The 22,737-nt window shown below is 45.5% G+C and overlaps 1 protein-coding gene across 1 annotated transcript in view; it reads right to left on the bottom strand.

Annotated features, from left to right (window-relative positions):
* Positions 1–22,737, bottom strand: part of TNFRSF11A (TNF receptor superfamily member 11a) — a 65,665-nt gene that overhangs the window by 39,986 nt on the left and 2,942 nt on the right. Inside the window, exons 2-3 of the mRNA XM_008013871.3 lie at positions 2,184–2,265; positions 487–612 (exon numbers count right to left, since the gene is read on the bottom strand). Coding sequence (XP_008012062.3) covers positions 487–612; positions 2,184–2,265 — 208 coding nt within the window. The remainder of the gene's footprint in view (positions 1–486; positions 613–2,183; positions 2,266–22,737) is intronic.

Raw genomic sequence — 22,737 nt, forward strand, 5'->3', positions numbered from 1 at the left:
CTACTCAGGAGGCTGAGGCAGGAGAATGGCGTGAACCTGGGAGGTGGAGCTTGCAGTGAGCTGAGATGGCGCCACTGCACTCCAGCCTGGGCGACAGAGCAAGACTCTGTCTCAAATAAATAAATAAATAAATAAATAAATAAAATAAAATAAAATAAAATAAAATAAAAGGGATAAGTACGGCTACCTACAGGGTTTGGAGGAGTATAACCACACAAAGTAGGTGGGAACATTATGGAAACATTATGTCAAGTCTATGATGTGTCCCATGATTAAATGGCAACATAAATATATTCCAGAACAAATGTTCTAAATGAAGAATTTTAACACAGGCCTTGGGGATTTAAAACGCATCTTTCTTGGGATCTGTAGTCACAACTTCCTTCCATGTTCCCGAAATGAAACATTATCGGTTGCCTCTAAAAATGTTTCTACAGAAAAAGAGGTCTGAGGTTTCTACACTTCACACTGACACGACAGGCTCACCTGTATCACAAACTTTATGCAGCAAGCATTTATCTTCTTCATTCCAGGTATCCAAGTATTCATCCGGGCCACAAGGCAGACATACACTGTCAGAGGTAGTAGTGCATTTAGAAGACATGTACTTTCCTTTAAAAAATGAAGGGGAAAAATACAACCATCAAAAACCCAAACCATAACCGCAACACAAAGCAAAACAGCAACAAAAATCACACCCATCTATGGGACCAGTAACCATTGGTGCCCATGATCCCAGGACACCCCCCAAAGACGACATACACAGGAGAAGAGGCCACAGTGCACAGTGACTGCAGCACCCTGGGCTCCTCGGGCCACTCAGCTGGCTGAAATAACCCCACCTGGGTCTGCTGAGCCTGTGGTCACAGCAGTCTCTTAATTCTTCCTACATAAAAAGCCAATCACCCTCTGCACCCAAAAAGTCTGCTAAGGAAAAGAATGATGGGCCAGGCATGGTGGCTCACACCTGTAATCCCAGCACTTTGGGAGGCGGAGGTGGGCGGATCACCTGAGGCCAGAAATTTGAGACTAGCCTGGCCAACGTGGTGAAATCTCGTCTCTACTGAAAATACAAAAATCAGCTGCGTATGGTGGCAGGTGACTGTAGTCCCAGCTACTTGGGAGGCTGAGGCAGGAGAATTGCTGCTGCTTCAACCTCTGGGAGATGGAGGTTGCAGTGAGCTGAAATCACGCCACTGCACTCCAGCCTGGGCAACAAAGCAAGACACCGTCTCAAAAAGAAAAAGGAAAAAAAAAAGGAATAGAATGGTGATTTTAAACTGGGCTGCAGAACTTGAAAGATTCCCCGGAGCCCACTCAGTGAATAAGGGGGGTAGGCAAGAGAAACTGCATCACCCATCCCCTCCCCCTCTGCCTTCCATCTGGATAGGCAACTTCTTATTAGCTTCTTTTTGTTAACTTCTTCTACATTTACTACTGGCTCATGGTTAGCTTCGTTTGACCAAGTGTCACGCTGCGCCCCACCCACCTACCCAACACACACTTGACAATCACTGGATCTTGGCTCTGCACATCCAAGAAATAACTGTAGCTGAAATATCCAAAATGTCTTGTTATAAGGTAACCCACCTTCCCCTCCCCGCGTGACGAGAGTGCGGGCCCCGTGGACTGTGGCTTTCACTGGGGCTGCAGAGACACTCAGCCACACTTCTGGCAGAGCGACTTGGGGTAGGTGGTAGCCAGTCCACCTTCTGCTCCTCAACAGGTGTACGGAAAAAGGTACGACAAGGGTTTAGGCAATTTTTAGCAGCCACAATTCCAGTATGGTTATTCCAAAATAAAATTTCCGTGAAAACAATTTTAAATAAGAGCTGCATTTCACATTTTGAGAGCTTGAATCATAAAGTGCTAAAATATTAGTTTTTAAAAACTTCTTGCCATCTCAAGAAATAGTGTTTTAGAAAATTGTGTTTCAGCCCAAATTAAGCAACAGCTTTTAAAGTTGTTTTTGTTTTTTTTTTTCAAAAGGGATTTTAAAATCCCTTCAAATCTCTCTCTATTGAGAGAAAGATTTTTGTCTTCAGAGTGACAGACATTACCACCTGCCACTACCATAATGCGTCTATCCAATTTCTTGTTTCATCTGGCAGCAAGAAAAAATAACAACGAAAGCCTCACCCACTTTTGAGGGGCAATGCAAGGTGGCTCAGAAGCAGCTGTACCTGGTTCACATTTGTTACAGCACCGTCCCAGATGCTCATAATGCCGCTCACTGGTACATGGAGGAGCGATCTGCAGAGCCACCTGAAAAGAACACTGAGGTCAGGCAGAGAGTCCACACAGCCCTTTCTGGATAAAACTAGATAAAACAAAAAGTGAATCACCAAATTACATTTTTTTGTTGTTGTTGAGATGGAGTTTTGCTCTTGTTGCCCAGGCTGGAGTGCAATGGCGTGATCTCAGTTCACCACAACCTCTACCTCCTGGGTTCAAGCCATTCTCCTACTTTTGCCTCCTAAGTAGCTGAGAGTTGAGATTACAGGGTTTTTTTTGTTTGTTTTTTTGTTTTGTTTTGTTTTTTGTTTTAGACAGAGTCTTGCTCTATTGCCCAGGCTGGAGTGCAATGGCACAACCGCATGGCACTGCAACCTCTGCTTCCCAGGTTCAGGCAATTCTCCTGCCTCAGCCTCGCAAGTAGCTGGGACTATAGCTATGCACCAGCTAATCTTTGTATTTTTAGTAGAGATGGGGTTTCACCATGTCAGCCCCTTGAACTCCTGACCTCAGGTGATCCACCCACCTCAGCCTCCCAAAGTGCTGGGATTACACTTACCTTTTAACATGTTAAACACTCAGAGAATTTTAAAAAGCCGAGAAAGTAAGGTGTTGTAGGGGCTTCCTGGGCTCCGCCCTCACTACCTGTTGCCTGAAGGACTGCGGGAGCTGTTTAAGCTTCCTCAGCCTCTGGTTCCCTTCTGGTTCAAAAGGGTATGATTCTAAGACAAATACCAATTTCTGAATCCGCCCATCTGAGTAAAACAAAAGAAAACAAAGCAGCCCAGGCGCCTGTAATCACCCAGAGATTCTTATCAGTTTGCCACAGAAAAGCTCTTTTCCTGATCAGCATTCTTGGTGTGAGCAAAAAACAAACACTCCTGTTGAGAAGCAGTCATGTCAGAAACCGAAGAGTTGGGCTTAGCTGAACAGACATCTACGTATGCACGCCACACTTGAAATTCATGCACGTTCCCTGCTGCATCCTCGAATACAGGGTCACAGACCTTCCCCTCAAGGGTCTTAGAATGGAATGAAACACATACCAGATGGGCCCTACCTCAGCAGTGGTGGGAAGGAAGCAGAAGCGGCCAGGAAGGCTTCCTAAGGGAGGTGGTAAGTAATCAGTCTTCCAAGATAAACAGAAATCAGCCAGACCAGGAAACAGAAACTGGCAGGTGGAGGTAGCGGGAGGAAGTAGGAAGACTTTGGACAATAGGAACAGTTCGAACAGGGGCAATGAGGCCTGAAACAGCTCTTGGGTGGCAATAGGAGACCTTCAGTCCAGCTGGAGCCCAGTGTCACAAAGGCAGTCAGGGGAGGGCTTCATCTGCATATTAAAGTGCTCGGATGGAGGGCACAGAGATAACATGGCTTGGAAGAAGCCATGCGTCCTCAAAATAGCTCCATTATAGAAGGCAGCTTTATGAAGAAAGCACCAAACCCAGGAAAGCCCAGTGGGTATGAGGCACACAGCCATCATGGACCTTTCTGACCTCACCCTGGCCAGCAAAGGGCTTATGAGGAGTCTGAGGTCGACGAGAAGGTCCCAGTGTGTTATTGGGGTGATGTATGCCAGGAAGGCTGGACTTGGACTTGCTTCCTGGGCCCTGCTGACACTCCCTGTGGACACCGGATAACACAATCGGATGCTCCCCACGTATTCACTGGGTGACAGAGTCTTAGGGAAGCTGCATTGAGCCCAGCAGACTGAGGAAGAATTGCTTAAAAGAAACCACCATACCTCTCCCTTCTGAGGTGTTTTTCTCTGTTTTAGATGCCACCCTTCTCTGTCTCCCTCTGTGTGTAATGTACGTGCAAAGAAAGAGGCAAAGTGGTAAAACTGATGCGGCCACGCAAACTGGGTCAAAAAGGAGGATTCATCTGAGCCTAAGGATTCGTGAGCATTGTTGCAATGCTGATGACAAGGGCAAACAGGATAAATACGAAGCTGGACTATATTTCAGATGACGAAGGTATTAATTGCTTCTGATTCCTTAAGGGGGCAGCCACAGACTCAGTAAAATGAGCACATACTTTGTGTTATAGACACAGAAAGGTACTTTTTAGGGGAATTTGGTAAATGGGATATCCCTGAAGTAGCTGCTTAGGGGCACTGTCAAGATGTCACAGGCCGTGTCCCGGGCTCCAAGCCCTGGTGCCTGTTGAGTATATCTGACCTGAACATGTAGACAATTCACTCCATGTTTATGAGTATGGCTGTGATTCATTCAACCCACCGATCCTCCAACCCAGGAGCTTTGCACCTCTTCAAAGAAACAAGGAAGTCACTGCTTCCACAAATGACCAGCTGTCCTAACTTTTAATTGATTTTCAAAGATATAAAATCCATTTCTCTCTCCTAAGCTTCTACCTCACTATGACTTTTCACCTGAATGTGACTCTTTTTCCCCCCCGCCAAAAAAATTGAGGTATAATTCACGGACCATAAAATTAAACCTTTTAAAGTATACTTACTGTTCAGTGGTTTTTAGCACTTTGGCAAGGTTGGACAACCATCACAGCTATCTAATTCCTGAAGATTTTCATCACCTCAAAACTGACATGTCTACTTGACAGAGCTATAGGATTACAGATCTTTGAAGCAGCAGCAGCAATTTTGCTGCTGCGAAAATTGCTATGGTGAGGCAGAAAGTTATGCTTTTAATTTCATTTAGGGTCCAGCTTAAGCAGAAACCTACTTTGTTCTCTAGTTACATGATATACTTCGAAGTATACTTTCAAACCTTCAATATGGCAATATACATACACCTTAAAAGGCAGCATAAGTACACATATTTAAGGGAATGTGGTTTGCAGGTAAAGAAATCTGGAAAACTAGATTGTTGGTTCATGCCGAAGACAAAGCATGCCTTTATTGTCCCTTTTCCTCTTCCTTTCTGGCTCTCTGCTTCCAATGTTCTTTCCCTCCACTTGCGGACCCTTTTCCTCCCCATACAGCCTGTAAAGCGTGCCCTGTGCTGGTCTCATTCTAATCTCATGCCCCAGTTCCAGCAACAAACCGCCTGGTGAGCGCTGTGCACAGCAGCCCCGTGCTTATAACTCTTAGGAAATCCAGTGCTTCTTTCACTCTAGCCTGTCTTGCTCTGCCAGGCACCTGAGGACTGACTGACTTGTCCCTCGATGCTGCAGGCCAGACTCCTGACACTCAGACTCTATCTTGAATCCCACATGCTTGGGCTCAGTTTCCCGTTAGACTGCCCTGGATCTGTTTCCTTATAGCAGTCTCCCTCTTCCTGGATGGCCTGTCAGGTTCATCCTCTGGGTGTCATTTGTGTGTGTGTGTGTGTGTGAATGAACAGGTGTCCCTGCCCCTCCCAGTCTGACCTCTCATTTTGCCTACAGTATTTTGGTTCTGATGTCTACCATTTCACCACTAAGAGCCCTGCCAGCCAGCAGCTGGCAAGAGCCTGAAGATGGCTCCAGATCCTCTTGGCGGTGGCCCCTCTGGGCTTCTGCCTTTCCCTTCCATCTGCCCAGAACTTCAGCCAGACTCTACCCTCCAAGACCAAGCTCCCCAGGGTTGCAAAGTGGTAGCAGCCCTAGTAAAGCAATCATTTGATAAAAACATGTTCCTGCTTAAGTGTTCTTAAGGAATCTCGTAGGGAAAGGGGGAATTTGGACATAAGGCCCTAGATCTTCAGTTAATAGAGTGATTTTGTCAGCCACTTACAGTTGCCTCTTTTTCCCCAAGATGCAGCAAGGAAAAGCCTTTGATGACTGAGTTGAGATGTACAGGCTTTTATTTACTGAGATTTTTCTAGTTCACCTTTAAGACTGATAGAGTCAAAGCTTTGGAATCGCAGTTGTCTTCATGAAGCAAATAAAGCATAAATACTTCAAAATTTTTATTTATTGCATAGGGAATATAGTCCCATGATACAAAATTCAAAACAAGCAACAGCTTGTTTAGGAAATTCTGTCCTACTCTCTCCCAGTCACTCTTCTCCATAGGTAATCCATGTTACCAGCCATTTTTTTTGAGTGCATCCTTCTGGAAGTGAAAGGAGAATGAACTTGTGATCTAATCAAGGGCCTATTCGACATCACAGCAGCCTTGGAGGCTGGCTGGGATCAGGTTGCTCTTGTGTTTTGCGGAATATAATTTGACTTCTTAGAAGTCTTGTTTAGAAAAGCAGCCGTGTATTGATAGAGTATAGTTCTTAATCAATAAGCTACAAATATTCTCTTTGGTCCACAGAATCTATATCAACTAACCTATATTCTGACAGAACTCACCAGAATTAATAAGGAACATTAGAGTTTGTTTATAGCAAATATTCTCTGCACATACAAATTCCCCCTACAAATTCCTTGCTAAGTCTAAAAGAAGGAGTTAAAACAGCAAGATGATTTGACTTCTCTTGCTTCGCTCTCTTGTGTCTTTTTGTGTCTTCTACGCATTTGTTTCAGGACATACAGGCTGGTGTTTATCTTAACGGCTGATGGACTCTTCTAGAATAACCATGTCCACAGTCTGTGCAAGGCTTTGGGAGGGCGGAGGGAGATAATAAATTTGAAATTAAAAAATCCCTTTATAAAGCAATGTGGATTTATTTCCCAATGCAAAGCCATGTTGAGTCTAATTCTGAAAAACCATAAGCTGAAGAAACATAACATTTCTGCCAGTGGAGCCACAGAGACGAGCGGATCTGTATTTAGAATCCTGCAGGGAAGGTTGACTTAAATATTTATTTTCCATGCTGTTAACCCAATTGTCGTGCAAGTCATTATGGATACTAAAATTACTTTCTTGCTCCACTGAAAATTCATGCTGACATCGAACAATGCAGAAAGAGGCTTGGCCCCTCTTGTCAAATCGAGATGAAAAGAACGTAACCTAGAAGAACAAATGAGGGATTTTCCATAAATTTTGTTTTATAAAATATCATCCATGACTATATTTCAGAATTTGGCTCTAATTTCAGTAAGGATGGTATCAAATTTCTGAACGTTACAGTAGAGTCGAAAGATGTGGTTTTTCTTAAGAGAGAAACGATTAAATGTGAAAATAACACTTCACTTAACAGCCCTGCTGTCCCGGAAAAAAATATCCTTAAAGAAAGTCACTATTGAAACTGATCCTACCCAGAATAGAATAGAACACAAATAAATTACTAGCGACCTGTGTGCCCAAAACACTAAAAGAGCTTCTTTAAATAAGACAGTCTTACCCTAAGGAATTATTTCTCTTTGAAGCACTTTGTTCTAGAAGTAAATAAACAACAAACATACAAAACGTAATATTAATACATCAGAGTAACCTACAAACAGATGCTGTTGGTTCTTGTCCGTTTCTTTGAATGTCTTTTTTCTCAGCCAGCTGGGCTAACAGGCTAGCGAGAAGGTCTCAGTTTTTCTCCCAGTCACAAGTGTTTCCATTAATGAGTCAAAATATAGACCCTTTGAATTCAGATGTTCTGGGCGATCCCTCCTGGTCTGCCCCTTCTTTAGCTGCTTTCTCCAGCTAACTTTATCTCTATTTTATCCAGCTCTCTATTCTGGATCATGGCACAGTCCTGTGCCTGTGAATGTAAGGAAAACATCCCACCATGGAGATTCTCAGCAAAACATTCATAACCAGGAGTGGAAATGATGCAGGAATCACCTGAGGCCCAGAGACCAGATGGGGCGGATTCCTATTCAAAGAGTTAAATGACAAAGAAAAGAAAGTCTGATATGACAGAATATAGGATTTTTTTTTTTTTTGAGACAGAGTCTTGCTCTGTCACCCAGGCTAGAGAGCAGTGGCATGATCATAGCTCACTGCAGCCTTGACCTCCCAGGCTCAAGAGATTCTCCTGCCTCAGCCTCCCGAGTAGCTGGGACCACAGGTGCCCACCACCACGCTGGGCTAATTTTTGTATTTTTTGGTAGACGTGGGGTTTCACCATGTTGCCCAGGCTGGTCTTGAACCCCTTAGCTCAAGAGATTTGCCCACCTCAACCTCTCAAAGTGCTGGGATTACAGGCGTGAGACAGCACACCCAATCTGAATATGGGAATTTTCACAAAGCAGAGGTAAGGGCCGGGAGAACTCAGGTTGGAGGAGGAGACAAGGTACCTCGTCCACTGGTGACAAGAGTAAGAAGTAGCCTGGCCAGGCAGCCCCCAAGAGCTGAGTGGGCTTCAGGGCAGGAGTTCTACCTAAGGCAGCCCTCGAAACTGGGCTTCCAGTTTGACCCGGAGAGAAGAATGCCTGATATTTCTTTAGTAAGACTGACTACGTTTCTAAAATCTCAGGACAACAACAAAAAAAAAGGCCATTCTCAGCCTGAGTCTCCTCACCTGTACAATAGCGCTAGTAACTGTGCCCATCCTGCAACACTGAGAGGCAGATGCGAGAATTTCTAAACGATGTGGCACTGGCAAGTGGCCATATTGCACAAACACAAAGCTTCTGCCTCCTCAATTCAAAGCTGAAGACTTTTATAGTAGGCTGCTGGGAGAAGGGAGATGTAATCGTATCACACCCCAGTGCAGTGGTCTGCATCCAGTAGAGGAGGGGTATTCATGGGCACAGCTAAATGGAATTAGTGAAAGTATACATAACTTCCATCCAGGCATTCCCCGAGGGGAGAGAAGGAAAAGGGTGTCACTAGAAAGGGGGGAAATGATGGAAAAGATAAACTGGGTACCCAGAGACAAATTCTCAAGGTCTGACAATCTTCCCGCAGAAACCATCCTTGTGCACTTTTAACCTAATTATGACAAACCAAAGCTGCATAGCAGAGTATTTTAGCAGGACAACTAGGAAAAAAATGCATGCTTTAAAAAAGCATGTTTGATTTCACAAAAAGAAGTCCTTTATCATGGGATTGGAAACTGGAGGCATCAATGCGAAATTGGCGATGAGTGGTCCGAGTCATTTCAGTGCCTTTCTGTCTGGGGGTTCAGTCAGTTTTTTGAGCCACACTTGGGTGAAGGCAGACACAGCTTACTCAGTCCGTCTGCTGATAAAGCTTCTGCCAGATTATATCTGTGATTTCTGTTAACTAGGACATAAATGAATTATGATTGAATGCCCTTCTAGACATTCTCATTTTAAATAAGCTCGGCAGATAGAATTTCAATCTTACAGATTCACAGAGAAAATACCAGGCATGTTTCTTTTGTACAAACCAGAACTTCACATTTCAAGCTTCAGAACAACATTGCATAGGCACCTACCAAGATGGTATGTTATAAAGAGACCACGAGGATAAAGGGGCAGTGTTTTAGGATCCCCTGCTCACCCTGCCGGATCACCTGGCACACCCCATGGGTGTGTTCACCCTACCTGGGAAACCTGTCAATCACGGAACACATTTAAAAACTTGGAGGTCCTAAGTTACATCAGTCAGGTACATGGCCTAAGTCATAACAGAGGTAGATACAGAGAATCACAGGGTTTAACAGAAAATGCCCTGAGTGTTTAAAATATAATTCATGTCTAAGAAATATATTTTACACATAGCTCTTGAAATAAAAATTCTGCTGCCAAAAGTTAGGCTCATATATTTTATGATTTGTACAATATGAAAATATGTGTCTAGTTCATTGGAGAAGATCATGAAGAAATTATGACTGTCACAAACAATATTATAATTGATTTTAAAAAAAAAGTTTGGCACAGTGGCTCACGGCTGTAATCCCAGCATTTTGGGAGGCAGAAGTGGGAGGACTGCTTGAGCTCAGGAGTTTGAGACCCTGTCTCTATAAAACTTTAAAAATTATCCAGGTGTGGTGGCGTGTGCCTGTGGTCCCAGCTATTCAGGAGGCTGAGGCAGGAGGATTGCTTGAGCCTAGGAGGTTGAGGCTGCAGTGAGCAGTGATTGCAACACTGCCCTCCAGCCTGGGTGACAGAGCGAGACCCTGTTTCAAAAAACCCAAAACGATTGATAAAGGATTTGGGACTTTTTTCTGAGACAGATTCTCATTCTATCACCTAGGTTAGAGTGCAGTGGTGTGATCACCGCTCACTGTAGCCTTGACCTCCTGGGTTCAAGCAATCTTCCCATACTCAAGTGATCCTCCTGGGCTCATGCCATCTTCCCATACCAGCCCACTGAGTAGCTGGGACTACAGGGCCTAGGGATTTGGGACATTCTAAAGTGCATTTTATGAACGTATATCTAGTGATAAAAAGTATTCAAAACTCCAACTTAAAGGGACTAATCACAGCTGGTCAGCTCCTACTGGTCTCACTGAAAATTACAAATACGAATCAGTCCTCTCCCCACACACATACTGTTCCCCACAAAAGGGGCTGAGTTCATATAATCACCGGGTAAGAGCGAGGCCAGTCATTCCTTTGCCTGAGTCATTCACCTTTATCTCAAAAAACGATTATTCTCCACAAGATATAGTTTGATGTAGTCAGAGTTTAACAGGAGGAAGTATCATTCTCTTTACGAAGTTCTGCTGTCATCACACCGCCAAAGGCATCTTCGCTGAGCTCTCTCCCATACCTGCATGAGGTCCTGGCTTGCCGCAGGACTGAAGGCAGGACCCGTCTCTGCCCTCTCACTGCTTTTAGTAAAGGGGGACACAGCCACATATAGAGAGGAAGGAAAACTGACCAGTCAGAGCCCCACACAGCAGTGCCAGAACTGAAGCACTGGAAAGATCCTCCCTAACTGTGGACGAGGAAGGAGAAACGCAACCCTGGACTCCGACTGGTGTCCACGTCTTCCTTGGCTTTGGATGGGCAGGGAAACAGGCGGAGATAGGGAAGGACTTCCAAGAGGAAGTGTACAAGCTGGGGAGGGCGAGCTTATGGGGCAGAGACAGAAGGATTTGAGAGGAGGGAGAGGACAGAGCAAATGGGAGACTCGGGCAGGTGCAGGCGGAGAGCCTGGGGGACTGGGCAGGTATGTTCTGACAGTAGAAGGAAAAGGTGGGGGCTGCTTCAGGGCTTCCAGGAAAGGGCAGCTAGTCAGTGAGTTGCAGAAGGAAGGGAGGGTCTTTTTTTAGCAGCACCATGAAACATATTGTAAAGACTGTTGGGATGAGAAAGCGCAAGAAGGTGCAAACTCGTTTTAGACAAGAACAGAGCCTGGGCTAGGATCTCATGGAGGAAACAGAGATGGAGACGAAAAGCGCAGGCAGGAGCAGACAGCAAAGTGGCAATTCTGGATGGCAAAATCTGCAGGAGGCCAGGAATGCAGCTCATTTCGGGAGGCAAGAAAGGGCTGTCTCCCACTGCCAAACACTGAATTTGGCTCTTTTTATGCCTGTCCTCTGAATGCCTTTTTAAAAAAAACTTTGGGGCAATTTAACATTTTTTATTGTGAAAAATAGATATAAAATTTGCCATTTTAATCATTTTAAAGTATGATTCAGTGGCATTAAGTAGCAACAATTGCCACTATCTAGTTCCAGAACATTCTCATCACCCCAAATAGAATCTCTGTAACCGTTAACTAGTAACTCTCCATTCCCCCTCCCTCAAGCCCCTGGAAATCACCTTTCTACTGTCTGTCTCTGAGTCTGACCACTCTCTTTACCTCATATAAGTGGAACCACACAGTATTTTTCTCTTTGTGTCTGGCTAATTTCGCTTAGCATAATGTCTCCAAGGTTCACCCATACTGTATTAGGTACCAGGACGCCATTCCTTTTTATGGCTGGATAATATTCCACCACATGTATAGACCACATCTTGTTTATCTATTCATCCATGGATGGACACTTAGATTGTTTCTACCTTTTGGCTACAGTGAATAATCCTGCAGTGAACACTGGCACACAAGTATCTGAGTCCCTGTTTTCAGTTCTTTTTGGTCTATACCTGGGAATCCTATGGTAATTCTACGTTTAGCTTTTTGAGGCACCCACCCCTCAACTGTTTCCTGCAGGGGCGGCAGCATTGTACATTCCCACCAGCACTGCACGAGGGTTCCAGCTTCTCCACTTCTTCAACAACACATGTTATTTTCTGGGTTTGTTTGGTTTTTGGTTTTTAAAATAATAGCCATCCTGATGTGTGTGAAGCAGTATCTCCTTGTGGTTCTAGTTTGCATTTTCCTATTGACTAATGATGTGCAGCATCTTTTCTTGTGCTTCTTGGCCACCTGTGTATCTTCCCTGGAGAAATGTCTATTCAAGTCCTTTGCCCGTTTTTATAGGGTAATTTAATTTTGCCTAGTTCTGTTCACAGGATTTGATTTAGCTGCTGACAACACTGACTGAGTTCACAACCTAAAAGTCGACCAATTAGATATACATTCATTTATTCCTCAATTAAGTGAACACATACTATGCGCCAGGGACAATTTGAGATCCTCTGGATACAGGGGATAGATACTCAACCCAGAGAGTCCTGGCTTACAGTCCGGGGGAGAACAACAACTATAAGTAAACAGATAAGGAAATCTGGTTGCAACAATTGTCATGAAAAAAATGAAACAACCTATGTAAGGTGATGGTATGATTATAGGAAGCCTCTTTGAGAAGATGACATTTGAGTGGAGTCCTGCTTAAAGCCAGGGGACAAGCCAAATTTACAGCACATGCCAGGAGGAGGATTACAGGTGGACATATTTGCCAAGGCCCTTGGAGGGAGTGTGCATGGCTTGATGGAGAAACAGCAAGATAGCCCATGTGACTAAGCGCAGTGCAAGGTGGGTAGGGTTTAAGGTCACATAACTGATTACTAATTTATACACATTGTGAGTTTATATATAGCCATACTGGTAGGATTGTGTGGTATTGATCATATTGGACATTGCCATTACTCCATAAAGGTTTAAATACTAGGCACTTCATGCTATTTTCATTAGCAGGCAGGAATTACCACCTTTGCCACTAGATTTTTAAAACATATGTTATTAATTGTGATAAAATACACATAACATAAAAATCTGCCATCTTAACCATTTTGTCACAAGTTCTTTTTTTGGAATATATAGTATGCATAGGAAAAAAAAATCTCACTTAGGTCAGGTTTGATTAAAAAACAAAAAAACCTTAAAAATAATGGGTAACTGTGATTAGAAGTCCTGACATATTCACCATTCTGATTTAGCAAACTTTGCACCATTGACTTTCTATACCATCTTGAAAGTTGCTTGTTATTGGACCCATCAGCATTTCCCCGCCTGACCACCTTGATTCCAGATGTGCTTCTTAAAGGAAACAAAGCGCACAGCACTGACTCAGGCGCCCATCAAAGGTCTGTGGATTTTTACTCAGCCCTCTGCCTTACTCCCCTCACAATGCATTTATTATCTCTGCTCCTTGAAAAGAAAACATACGGCCCAAGGGAAAATGAAGAAACAAGCTTGCATTTCAAAACTTTAATTGCAAGTTTCTTTGTCTTCCAGAGAGATAAGAGTGAAGAGTCTGCAGCCCTGGGCTACCTGGAATCCCAGGGCTAGGCCGGTGGTTTCCTCAATACAGTAATTAGGATGGCTTCGACTTGTCCTTATGTTCCCATGCACCCCTATTTCCACAGGCTCCAGTGAATGCCCCTTTATTCTCCCAGTGTGAAAGCCTTTTTAAATTGTCATTCTTGTTTTTAACTTTGTATTCATTTCAGATAAGAACTGCTTTCTCTTCTTTTCTGTAGTAGAAGCCAGCAAGCCCTGTGTCACTTCTGAGAGTGCAGCCGGCTGGAGACCATGTCCCTCTAGGCTCTGCCTCCGTGCTGGGGGTGCACGAACTGCTCAGGCCAGGAGTCCCCAAAGTGACTGAAGGAGGAAGTATTCCCCTTACCTTCCGCCCTCCCTTCCTTCACTGCCCAGCCTTCAGGGTGAAATCCAGTGCTTCTCCAATGTGCACAGAATAACCTGAACATTTTATTAAAATGCAGGTTCTGATTCACTGGGTCTGGAACAGAGCCTGAGACTGTATTCCTAACAAGCTCCCAGGCAATGTCAGTGCTGGTCTCTGAGGAGCAAGGCTAGAGATTTTATTGAAAACCAAAAGCCAGGACTTTCTCCTATTCCCAAACACTGCACAGTCATATCTGACTATACAATAGACATTGAGAACCACCTCTTCCATCCCTGGATACCTTTTATCTATTTATCTATTGATGAATGGGGGCAGAGGACGAACTGGCCCTAGTGAAATATCTACTATGTGCCAGGCACTGTGCTTGGAAACTTGACTTCCCTTCTCTTCCTGCATCCTCCCAAGAGAGATGAATCAACTTGCTGAGATGGCTGGTGATAAGGAGATTGGAACAGTGCTAGGCACGTAGCAAATATTTAAATACTTGATAAATTAATGAATAAATTTTCCCAAAAGACCACTGTAACCTCAAAACTTCCCTTTACAGAAGACTGTTAACAATTTCCTTCTAGCACTGAATCAAATTCACACTCTCAAGCATGCACTTGGAAAGACTCCACTAATCTGGGACAAAATCCGAGATACCCTGGGGGAAGGGGGTCGCAAAATCAAGATTAGCAATCTTTCTGGGCTGGAACTCTCCTTTCTAATAAGGACTGAACACGGGGCTGCCTAACAGGAGACACAGCTGCTTCAGCCTCTTTGTGCCCGTCACTTATGCCAGGAAATGGAGAGCCTCCCACGAGGCCTCTTCTGTGTGACGTCACCCCTTGGGTGCAGAGGAGCGGGTGCCCACCACCTTGAGTCCCCTTACCTATAAGGACTGCCCCACACAGTGAAGATGATCGGTTATGCCTTCCGATGCTTTGGTCATTTGCAATTTTACATGGAAATCGGACCCCAGACCAGGCATGGTGGCTCACGCCTGTAATCCCAGCACTTTGGGAGGCCAAGGCAGGTGGATCACTTGAGGTTAGGAGTTCGAGACCTGACTGGCCAATATGGTAAAACCCTGTCTGTACTAAAAATACAAAAAAAATTTAGCCAAATGTGGTGGTAGGCGCCTCTAATCCCAGCTACTTCGGAGGCTGAGGCAGGAGAATTGCTTGAACCCGAGAAGCGAGGCTGCAGTGAGCTGAGATTGCACCACTGTGCTCCAGCCTGGGTGACGAAAAGAAAAAAGAAAAAAAACAATCCGACCCCAGTGGCCTGGTCACAGGGACCCCCAACTGGACACAACTGGAGCATAGAAACTGCAGCCTATTAGAAAGGGGCGATTTTTCACTTTTAAACCTTGTGACCCACAGAAATTAATAGGTTAAGGCTTAAGATAGAGGTTCCAGCTGTGTTTTCACTGAATTTAACTGCCCCCTCGATCTCACAGTCCATCGTCACAGGTTTTGGGGTCTGCTGCTAGATTTCTGGCCATCGTGCATTAGTAACACCATGTTATCATTCTCCCCCTAAACCCTGCTAGTGTCTCCTGATCTCACTCCAAGTAAAAGCTTGAGACTGACCGTGACCCAGACGCCATGTGTGTTCTGACCCTCTTTCTTATTTGAGCTTTTGGCTGACTACTTAGAAAGTGGCTTTTAAGGGATCAAAAAATGTTAGTAATAGAAAATGATTTTGATTGGTTCCACAGTAGAGATATGTCAAAAGAGGAGCCCAGGTTATGCTCACCAAGGGAAGAGTCCCCAGATTAGCTATAATTATAGTAAGACAAAGACATAAAGGACCTTTAAAAGTATCTACCTACTTCCAAAAGCTTATGAGGGTAAAGGTTTAACCTACCACTGTCTACTGCCCTGGGGCTCTGAGGCCATCCTTCTCCCTCCTCCCACCCTACACGGAGCCTGGCAGGTGGCAGGAGTGGGATGAACACGCATGGAGAGATGCGGCCCTCTGAGCCGGTGCACCCAGGGCTACAGCACGGTGGTACAGTACAGTCTACCTCTGGGGTGTGGGGCACAGACGAACCAGTGCTGCCTTGGCTTCAGGAAGTGGTGGTGATTCAAGACATACACTTCTTTTCCTCCTGAGTCAGGGATCAACTGGCACATGGACCCTGCGCCAAGGGTGCCTGGAGTGCCTGTCTTTTATCTGGATTAGCCTTAAAGACACAGCATTGCCATTTCTGCTTAAGAATAGTTCTAGAGGCCAGGCGCGGTGGCTCACGCCTGTAATCCCAGCACTGTGGGAGGCCGAGGTGGGTGGATCACCTGAGGTCAGGAGTTCGAGACTAGCCTGACTAACATGTCAAAAACTCGTCTCTACTAAAAATACAAAAATTAGCCTGGCATGGTGATGGGCACCTGTAATCCCAGCTGAGGCAGGAGGAGAATTGCTTGAACGTGGGAGGTGGAGGTTGCGGTGAGCCAAGATGGCACCACTACATTCCAGCCTGGGCAACAGAGCAAGACTCCTTCTTAAAAAAAAAAAAAAAAGAAAGAAATAGTTCTAGAAAGCCCTCACTGAGTATATACTTGAGCAGACAAGACAGACCTCCACAAATGCAGACTGGGCACGCATTTGCAAGGGTCTCCCCAAATACCAAAAAGCTTTCTGTCCCAGCATTCTGGGAGGTCCCTTTCTCTACTCCCTACCCCATCATAGAGTTGACTATACAAGCAGTTTACCTGAGGAGTTAAGACCAGTCACTGGAGCACTGCCTGATAGGAGCTCCAGCTGTGCCACTCCCTAGCTGTGCAAACTCAGGCAAGTTAATCAGCCTCTCTGTGCCTCAGTTTTCTCAACTTACTAGCAAGGTGGAATAAGCATTAGACATAATCCATGTGAAGCACATGCCTGGCACACAGGAGGGGTTCCACAAATGGCTGGTACTTGTAATCCATTAATCTTCTAATATTGCCAGAGCTGAGTGCAAACCTTTTCATGGAATCCCGGGGTCTCTAGCAGCTGTTCTCAAACTTGAGCATGTGTCAGAAGCAGCTAAGAGGCTGTGAAGCCACACACTGCTGGCCCTCCACCCCCAGAGTTTCTGATTCAGTAGGTGGGGGGCGTAAGAATGTGCATTTCTAACAAGTTCCCAGGTGAGACTGATGCTGGGCCCAGACACTACAGTTGGAGAACTCCTGGCTTCAGGGCAGAGTCCCAGTTCTGGAGGCTTATTCGCAAGTCCTTTGTGACCCAGACCCCCATGACTTTCCCAGCTGGCTTTATCCTTCCCTGGTCCCTGTCATCGGCCCTGGGCTCCATACATTGGGGCGAGACATGATTTTCTCATGCCTGTCACCACCTCTGCCCTTCTCCCTCTAGCTCTCTTTTCCTCTCAGAATCACACCCATCCTTCCAGGACCAGATCAAACACCCTCTGCCTGATTCTCCACTCGGAACTCATCCTTCCCACGCCTGCGTCCTAGAGGCATCTCACATGCTCCTCCTGTGGGGCTACGTGGGAACAAACAATGGGACGTGGGACATCCGACCTTCCCCTTCAGATCTCAGGCTCTCTGAGGTCAGAGGCAGCAACGTCCTAAGTCTGATGTTCCCAAAATACCTGCTGGGTTTTTGTTGGGTTTGGGGTTGTTGGCTTTGCCAGTAAATCCAAAACAGTATCGTTGAATTGAAAAGAAAAAAAAAAAAAAAAGCTTACAAAGAGGTTAAAGGAACTGTAATGAAAACCCTGGGGAAGGGGAAGTTGTGGGCTAACAATCTTCAACAATAGAAATATTAAAATAAAGAAGACATTGACCAACCGGTCTTTACCCCATTAAAGAACAAATTTGAGGAAATGGGGTCAAATTGTGACATGTTAGATTTAGGTCTGTTAGAGGGAAGTTCCTGACATTAGGAATTATTCAGCAAGGAAACGGGTTAGCAAGGGGGGAAGTGAATAATCTCTACTAAGCTTTAAAAATGGAATCGATTCTCAGTTACTATGAAAGTGTTAGATGTGATCCTGCTTGTATATCTGACTATGAAGTTGAGAGAAGATAGGGGCCTTTAAAAGTCTCTTTTACTGGCTATGAAATTGCCAGCTGTTTGTGCTGGCAAATACATGATACACTATTAAGTTAGGTGCTAACTACATTAGGTAAGTAATACATAGTTTTAAAAAGTCAATACTTTAGGGAGGTGGTTCATTTCCCCTCTGTGGGATGTGATGCAAACCCCAAACCAGCCAACACAGTGGTGCCAGTAGGATTTCTGGCAATGCCGCACCACCTTTCCCCATTGCCCAGCTTAGCCGTCACATTCACCAAGAGCTAAACAGAGTTTTTCTTCCTCATTTTTCATGGAAAGTCTTCAAATTTCTGATAGCTTGAGGAAGTGGCTCTTGTACTCTCAACACTCCTAACAGGAAATGCAGTAAGTTATTATTACTTTGATGAACTAAAAGGGTGGTTTTTGCAGTCAGGTCTTCCTGACACTTGGAAATCTGGCAGCTCTGTCCCTCTGCTGGTGCCAGACAGGGCCTCTGTGTCACCTGCTGGGTTAGGATTTTTTCTGGGGTGTGGGGAAGTCTAAGAGGCACTGGACACAGAGGAAGGGAAACACTCATCTTAGGCAGCGGCAGTGTGCCAGGAAAATGTGTATCATGCAAGCAGTTTTTGCGCAGCTATGGGTCCAACATAAACACTGCTTTTTTTGGGGTTAGGTGACATATTTGAGGCCAGTGTGGGAAGACCACAGGTCAGGTCGCACCTGCCTTTGCTCTGATGTGACTCTCTGGGGATCACTGGCTGTTTATCTCTCTTCAGTGTGTGTTAAGAGCTCTGTCTCTACGCTGAACTTCTCATTCTAAGACATCTCTAGGTCTGGAAATGGCTCTCTAGATTCCAGAGCCTGCAAGTTTCCTGGAGCGCACAATGCCACGGGGCTTTTAGCATGTTTGCCTCTACAGGGTCTGAGGAACTTTGTCTCTGCCTCCCAATAAGAGAACCCAAAAAAGGTGGGATTCAGAGTCTAAACATAATCCTTCTTTTTGGTTTGGGAAAAACACCACCACTTCTTCACTTGAACCAGAACAACATTTTGATTTGGACTAAGACAGTAATTTCCTTAACAAAGTGAAAAATATAATCCAAACAGTCAGCTATTTTGTCCTGACATCTGCCATGTCTTTTTTATTGTTTATTTATTTATTTTGAGATGGAGTCTCGCTCTGTCACCCAGGCTGGCGTGCAGTAGCACCATCTCGGCTCACTGTAACCTCCGTCTCCCGGGTACAAGTGATTCTCCTGCCTAAGCCTCCTGAGCAGCTGGGATTACAGGCGCGCCGGGCTAATATTTTTATTTTTAGTAGAGACAGGGTTTCACCATGTTGGTCGGGCTGGTCTCAAACTCCTGACGTCATGATCCACCACCTTGGCCTCCCAAAGTGCTGGGATTGCAGGCGTGAGCCACCACACCTGGCCTTATTTTATTTTTTTACTAGTTAAGTGAAGCAGTGGGAGTGGAGGAGGAGCAAAGAAATCTGTTAACTGGTTGTGATCAATTAGTTGTAAACACCGCTGCACTCAGACCAGCCTGTCATGTCTTTTTTTTCTAATAACCAGCCACATCCGTCCTTTGCCCCTGCACCTTCGGCCCCTGCACAGCCCCATTGGCCCTGAAATCGCCCCTGGATCAGCTTCTTCTTCTCTCGCCACTGCCCTGACCTGATTCAGGCCCTTTCCCAAACCAAGGCAGTGAGCTCCTTACTGGCCCCCGGGCCCACCCAGACACTCTTCCCCTAACACACAAAACTGGTCATGGTCCTCTCCCATTCACAGCTCAGGATTCAATCTGAACTATTTACATGTACCTCAAGGCTTTGAGTTCTGGCTTTTGCTTTCCTCTCTCCTCACACTCCTGAGTCCAGAAGTGCTATCTTTCCTTCAGTTCCCTGCAAACACTCCACTCTGATACGAATCCCTGCCGAATCCCTGCCGTTCTCCCCGCCAGACAAAGCACTGTCATTCCGGCACCCCCAGCCTAAATGCCGCTCTCTCATGCTGTCTGCAGTGCTTTAGACACATGTGGCCACGCAGGAAGGATGGGAAGTCCTCTGATGCTTGCAGGTGAAGGCCCCTGTCCTGTGTGCCCACAAGTTGAAAACCCTCCCCAGCACACCGGCTCCTGCTGTCTGTTAGTGGTCCGCACACGCCTGGACTGCAAATCTCCTGAAGACAGGGGCTGCGGACTTTGGTCTCTTGTTTGCTTAGCCCATTGCAGAGTGTGCTACGGTTGTGGGCACTCCATTTGTTGCAGTCACTGAACGCGTTGAACACAAATTCAGGTCTATTTTCTCATTATTGAATGCTGTGGCCTGCATGCGGTGACCCAAAGCACTCAAAGGCTGGAAGTCGAGGGTGGCTCACAAAACGAATACACATATAAAGTTATCATCACAGGGCCCTAAAGAATGTACTTCCCACTGCTGCCTGGGGCTGCTCTGGGCTTCTTGGTGTAAGAGCGCACTGTGACTGGAACGCGACGCAGTGAGAACAGCAGCACCAGTCAGCCCTCTGACAAGGAGCTCCTGGTGACCGAGGCAGACAGGCAGCCTGCCCGGGGAGCGCTGCCAGGTCAGTCTCGCTGGCAGGAAATAGAGCGTCTCTCAGAATCAGGACAGAGATATGGGGCTGTGCGTAATCTTGCTCCACGCCCACTCAGTTTTAAACCTCAAAAGTTCACTAAGAACTTCAGAGGGATCAGGGCCATTTTGCCGAAACCCACGGCTCCTTCTTGGTTCTTTCATGCTACGTGTTTTGGGGCAGAAAGGGTGAGCTGAACTTAAACTGTGTTTCCAGCAGTGGACACCATAGGAAGCCCACACACTCCAACTAGAGGGAAATACACAGAAAGGCCTTCCCACAATCTGGGTAGAGAATGAAAGGGTGCTCAGAGGAAAAATCACCTGCTGGGCAGACTCCTACCCACGCCAGTCCTGGGGTGCCCTTAGCCGGAGTCAGCAGCCCGTGTGCTCAGAGGCAGGTGTGCTTCCCTGCGGACTAAGGCCAGGACGCTGTGAGGAGACAGCAGACAGGCCACGGGCCACCTGGCCAGGGGGCAGATGCCCCGGGGAGTGAACCACCTGGACAGCTGCGCACCATCAGGATGGGCTGCAGACTCACATCAGCCAAAAAACCAAAAAACAACCCAAAAAATGGCCTAGACAACATTCCTAGAGACCACTGGATGCAGCATGTGGGAAAAACACTTTTTTTTTTTTTTCCATGAACTTCAAAAATAGGAAAACACAATGGGGGAAATTTTAATACTGACATGGCAGATGGAGTCCATACTACCCCTTCTTAAAACAACACTCATTGCAGAGGAGGCCCTGGTTTGGAACTCCCCTTTTCATGTCCTCATAAAACACTGATTTATCGACTTCCAAAGGCACATTTTTATTGTTTCAGTTTTCCTGGTGTAAGAAGTTCTGGTAGATAACTGAAAAAGCAAGCTATTTCCTTATCAACACACAGACTATGTTCTTATTACAGGTTTGCCATTTTAGGGGGAAGTGGTAGAGAGGAAATAACAGGCGAGGCATTTGAAATATTTATCAGCAAAATGAACTGCAAGCCCACAGATCTGTGTCTGTGCTCTCCAAACAAGGCATTACTGCTCATATCCACGTCTCCCCTCTCAGATGGGATGGGGGGCAGGAAGAACGGTGGCACAGAGCACCCACCCACCCTACGACCCAGAGCCGCACCCTGGGGGATTTCTTCGGAGGGGTCTCCCCATGGGCGCTCTAGGGCCCTGTGGCCTGTATCTGATTAGTCGACTTTACCACCTCAGTAAGGGCCATCCAAGAGTTATCTCAAAACTATAAAAGTTCAGTGCCCAATTTGTTTGGTGGGGGTTTCCTGAAGTAGGTGATTTGTGCTATCTGTAAGGTCGTAAAAATATATGGTTTTTTTTTTTCCTCCTGTAAAGATTCTTTTAGGTCTAAACCACTCACACCATCCTCCCAACATAGGGAGCTTTCTTCCCACCTCCTAGAATCATTTCTTCGCTGACCTCTGGTTTCCCACACATCTTTCCAAGACCACTTGGGAAACCTCTTCATCCCGAAGTCCTTAGGGATTCCTCCAGCGGTCCTCCCTCCCTCCCTCCCTCTCTCCTTCCCTCTGCCACCCTCTGTACTTTTCTTATATGCTACCCTCTTATCATCACAGCTTTTCCCATCTGGCGCTTTCCACTAGACTGTGACCCATGCGCCTTCCCCTTGTTCCTCATTAGCACAGTGTTTGACACCACCAATGTCTGTTGCCCTGCATATGCACACACCTGCTCTTGCATCTTATAACCCCAGATAAACATGACCGTGTACAATCCATTACCTTAATGAAAACAATGTGCATCTATATTTTGTTGCTTGGAATAAACAGCAGGAGTAGCTACACAAAAATTCAAAAAGTTTTTATCTGTAGGCAAATAGTTTTAATCTATCTGAAAACAAATTCCCTCACAAATACAAGCAAGCAGAGATATAATCATATAAATGTTTTAAAGAGCAAAACTTGTAGCCTTTCAGGTAAGTCTGAACCTATTTAATATAATATAAATGAAACTAAATACAATCCCTACAGATAAGGCATTTTCTGGAAGCCATTTCTGCCAACTATTTTGCAAAACCAATTTCCCCACTAAGCAGTTCCTGCAGCTTTGCCTGGTGTTTGATCATTAACATCCTCAATGAACTGTCAATGTCATTCTTAAATTTTGAGCTAATAGAGTAGGCTGG

This window comes from Chlorocebus sabaeus, chromosome 18 (genome assembly GCF_047675955.1).
Source record: "Chlorocebus sabaeus isolate Y175 chromosome 18, mChlSab1.0.hap1, whole genome shotgun sequence".
NCBI lineage: Eukaryota > Metazoa > Chordata > Mammalia > Primates > Cercopithecidae > Chlorocebus > Chlorocebus sabaeus.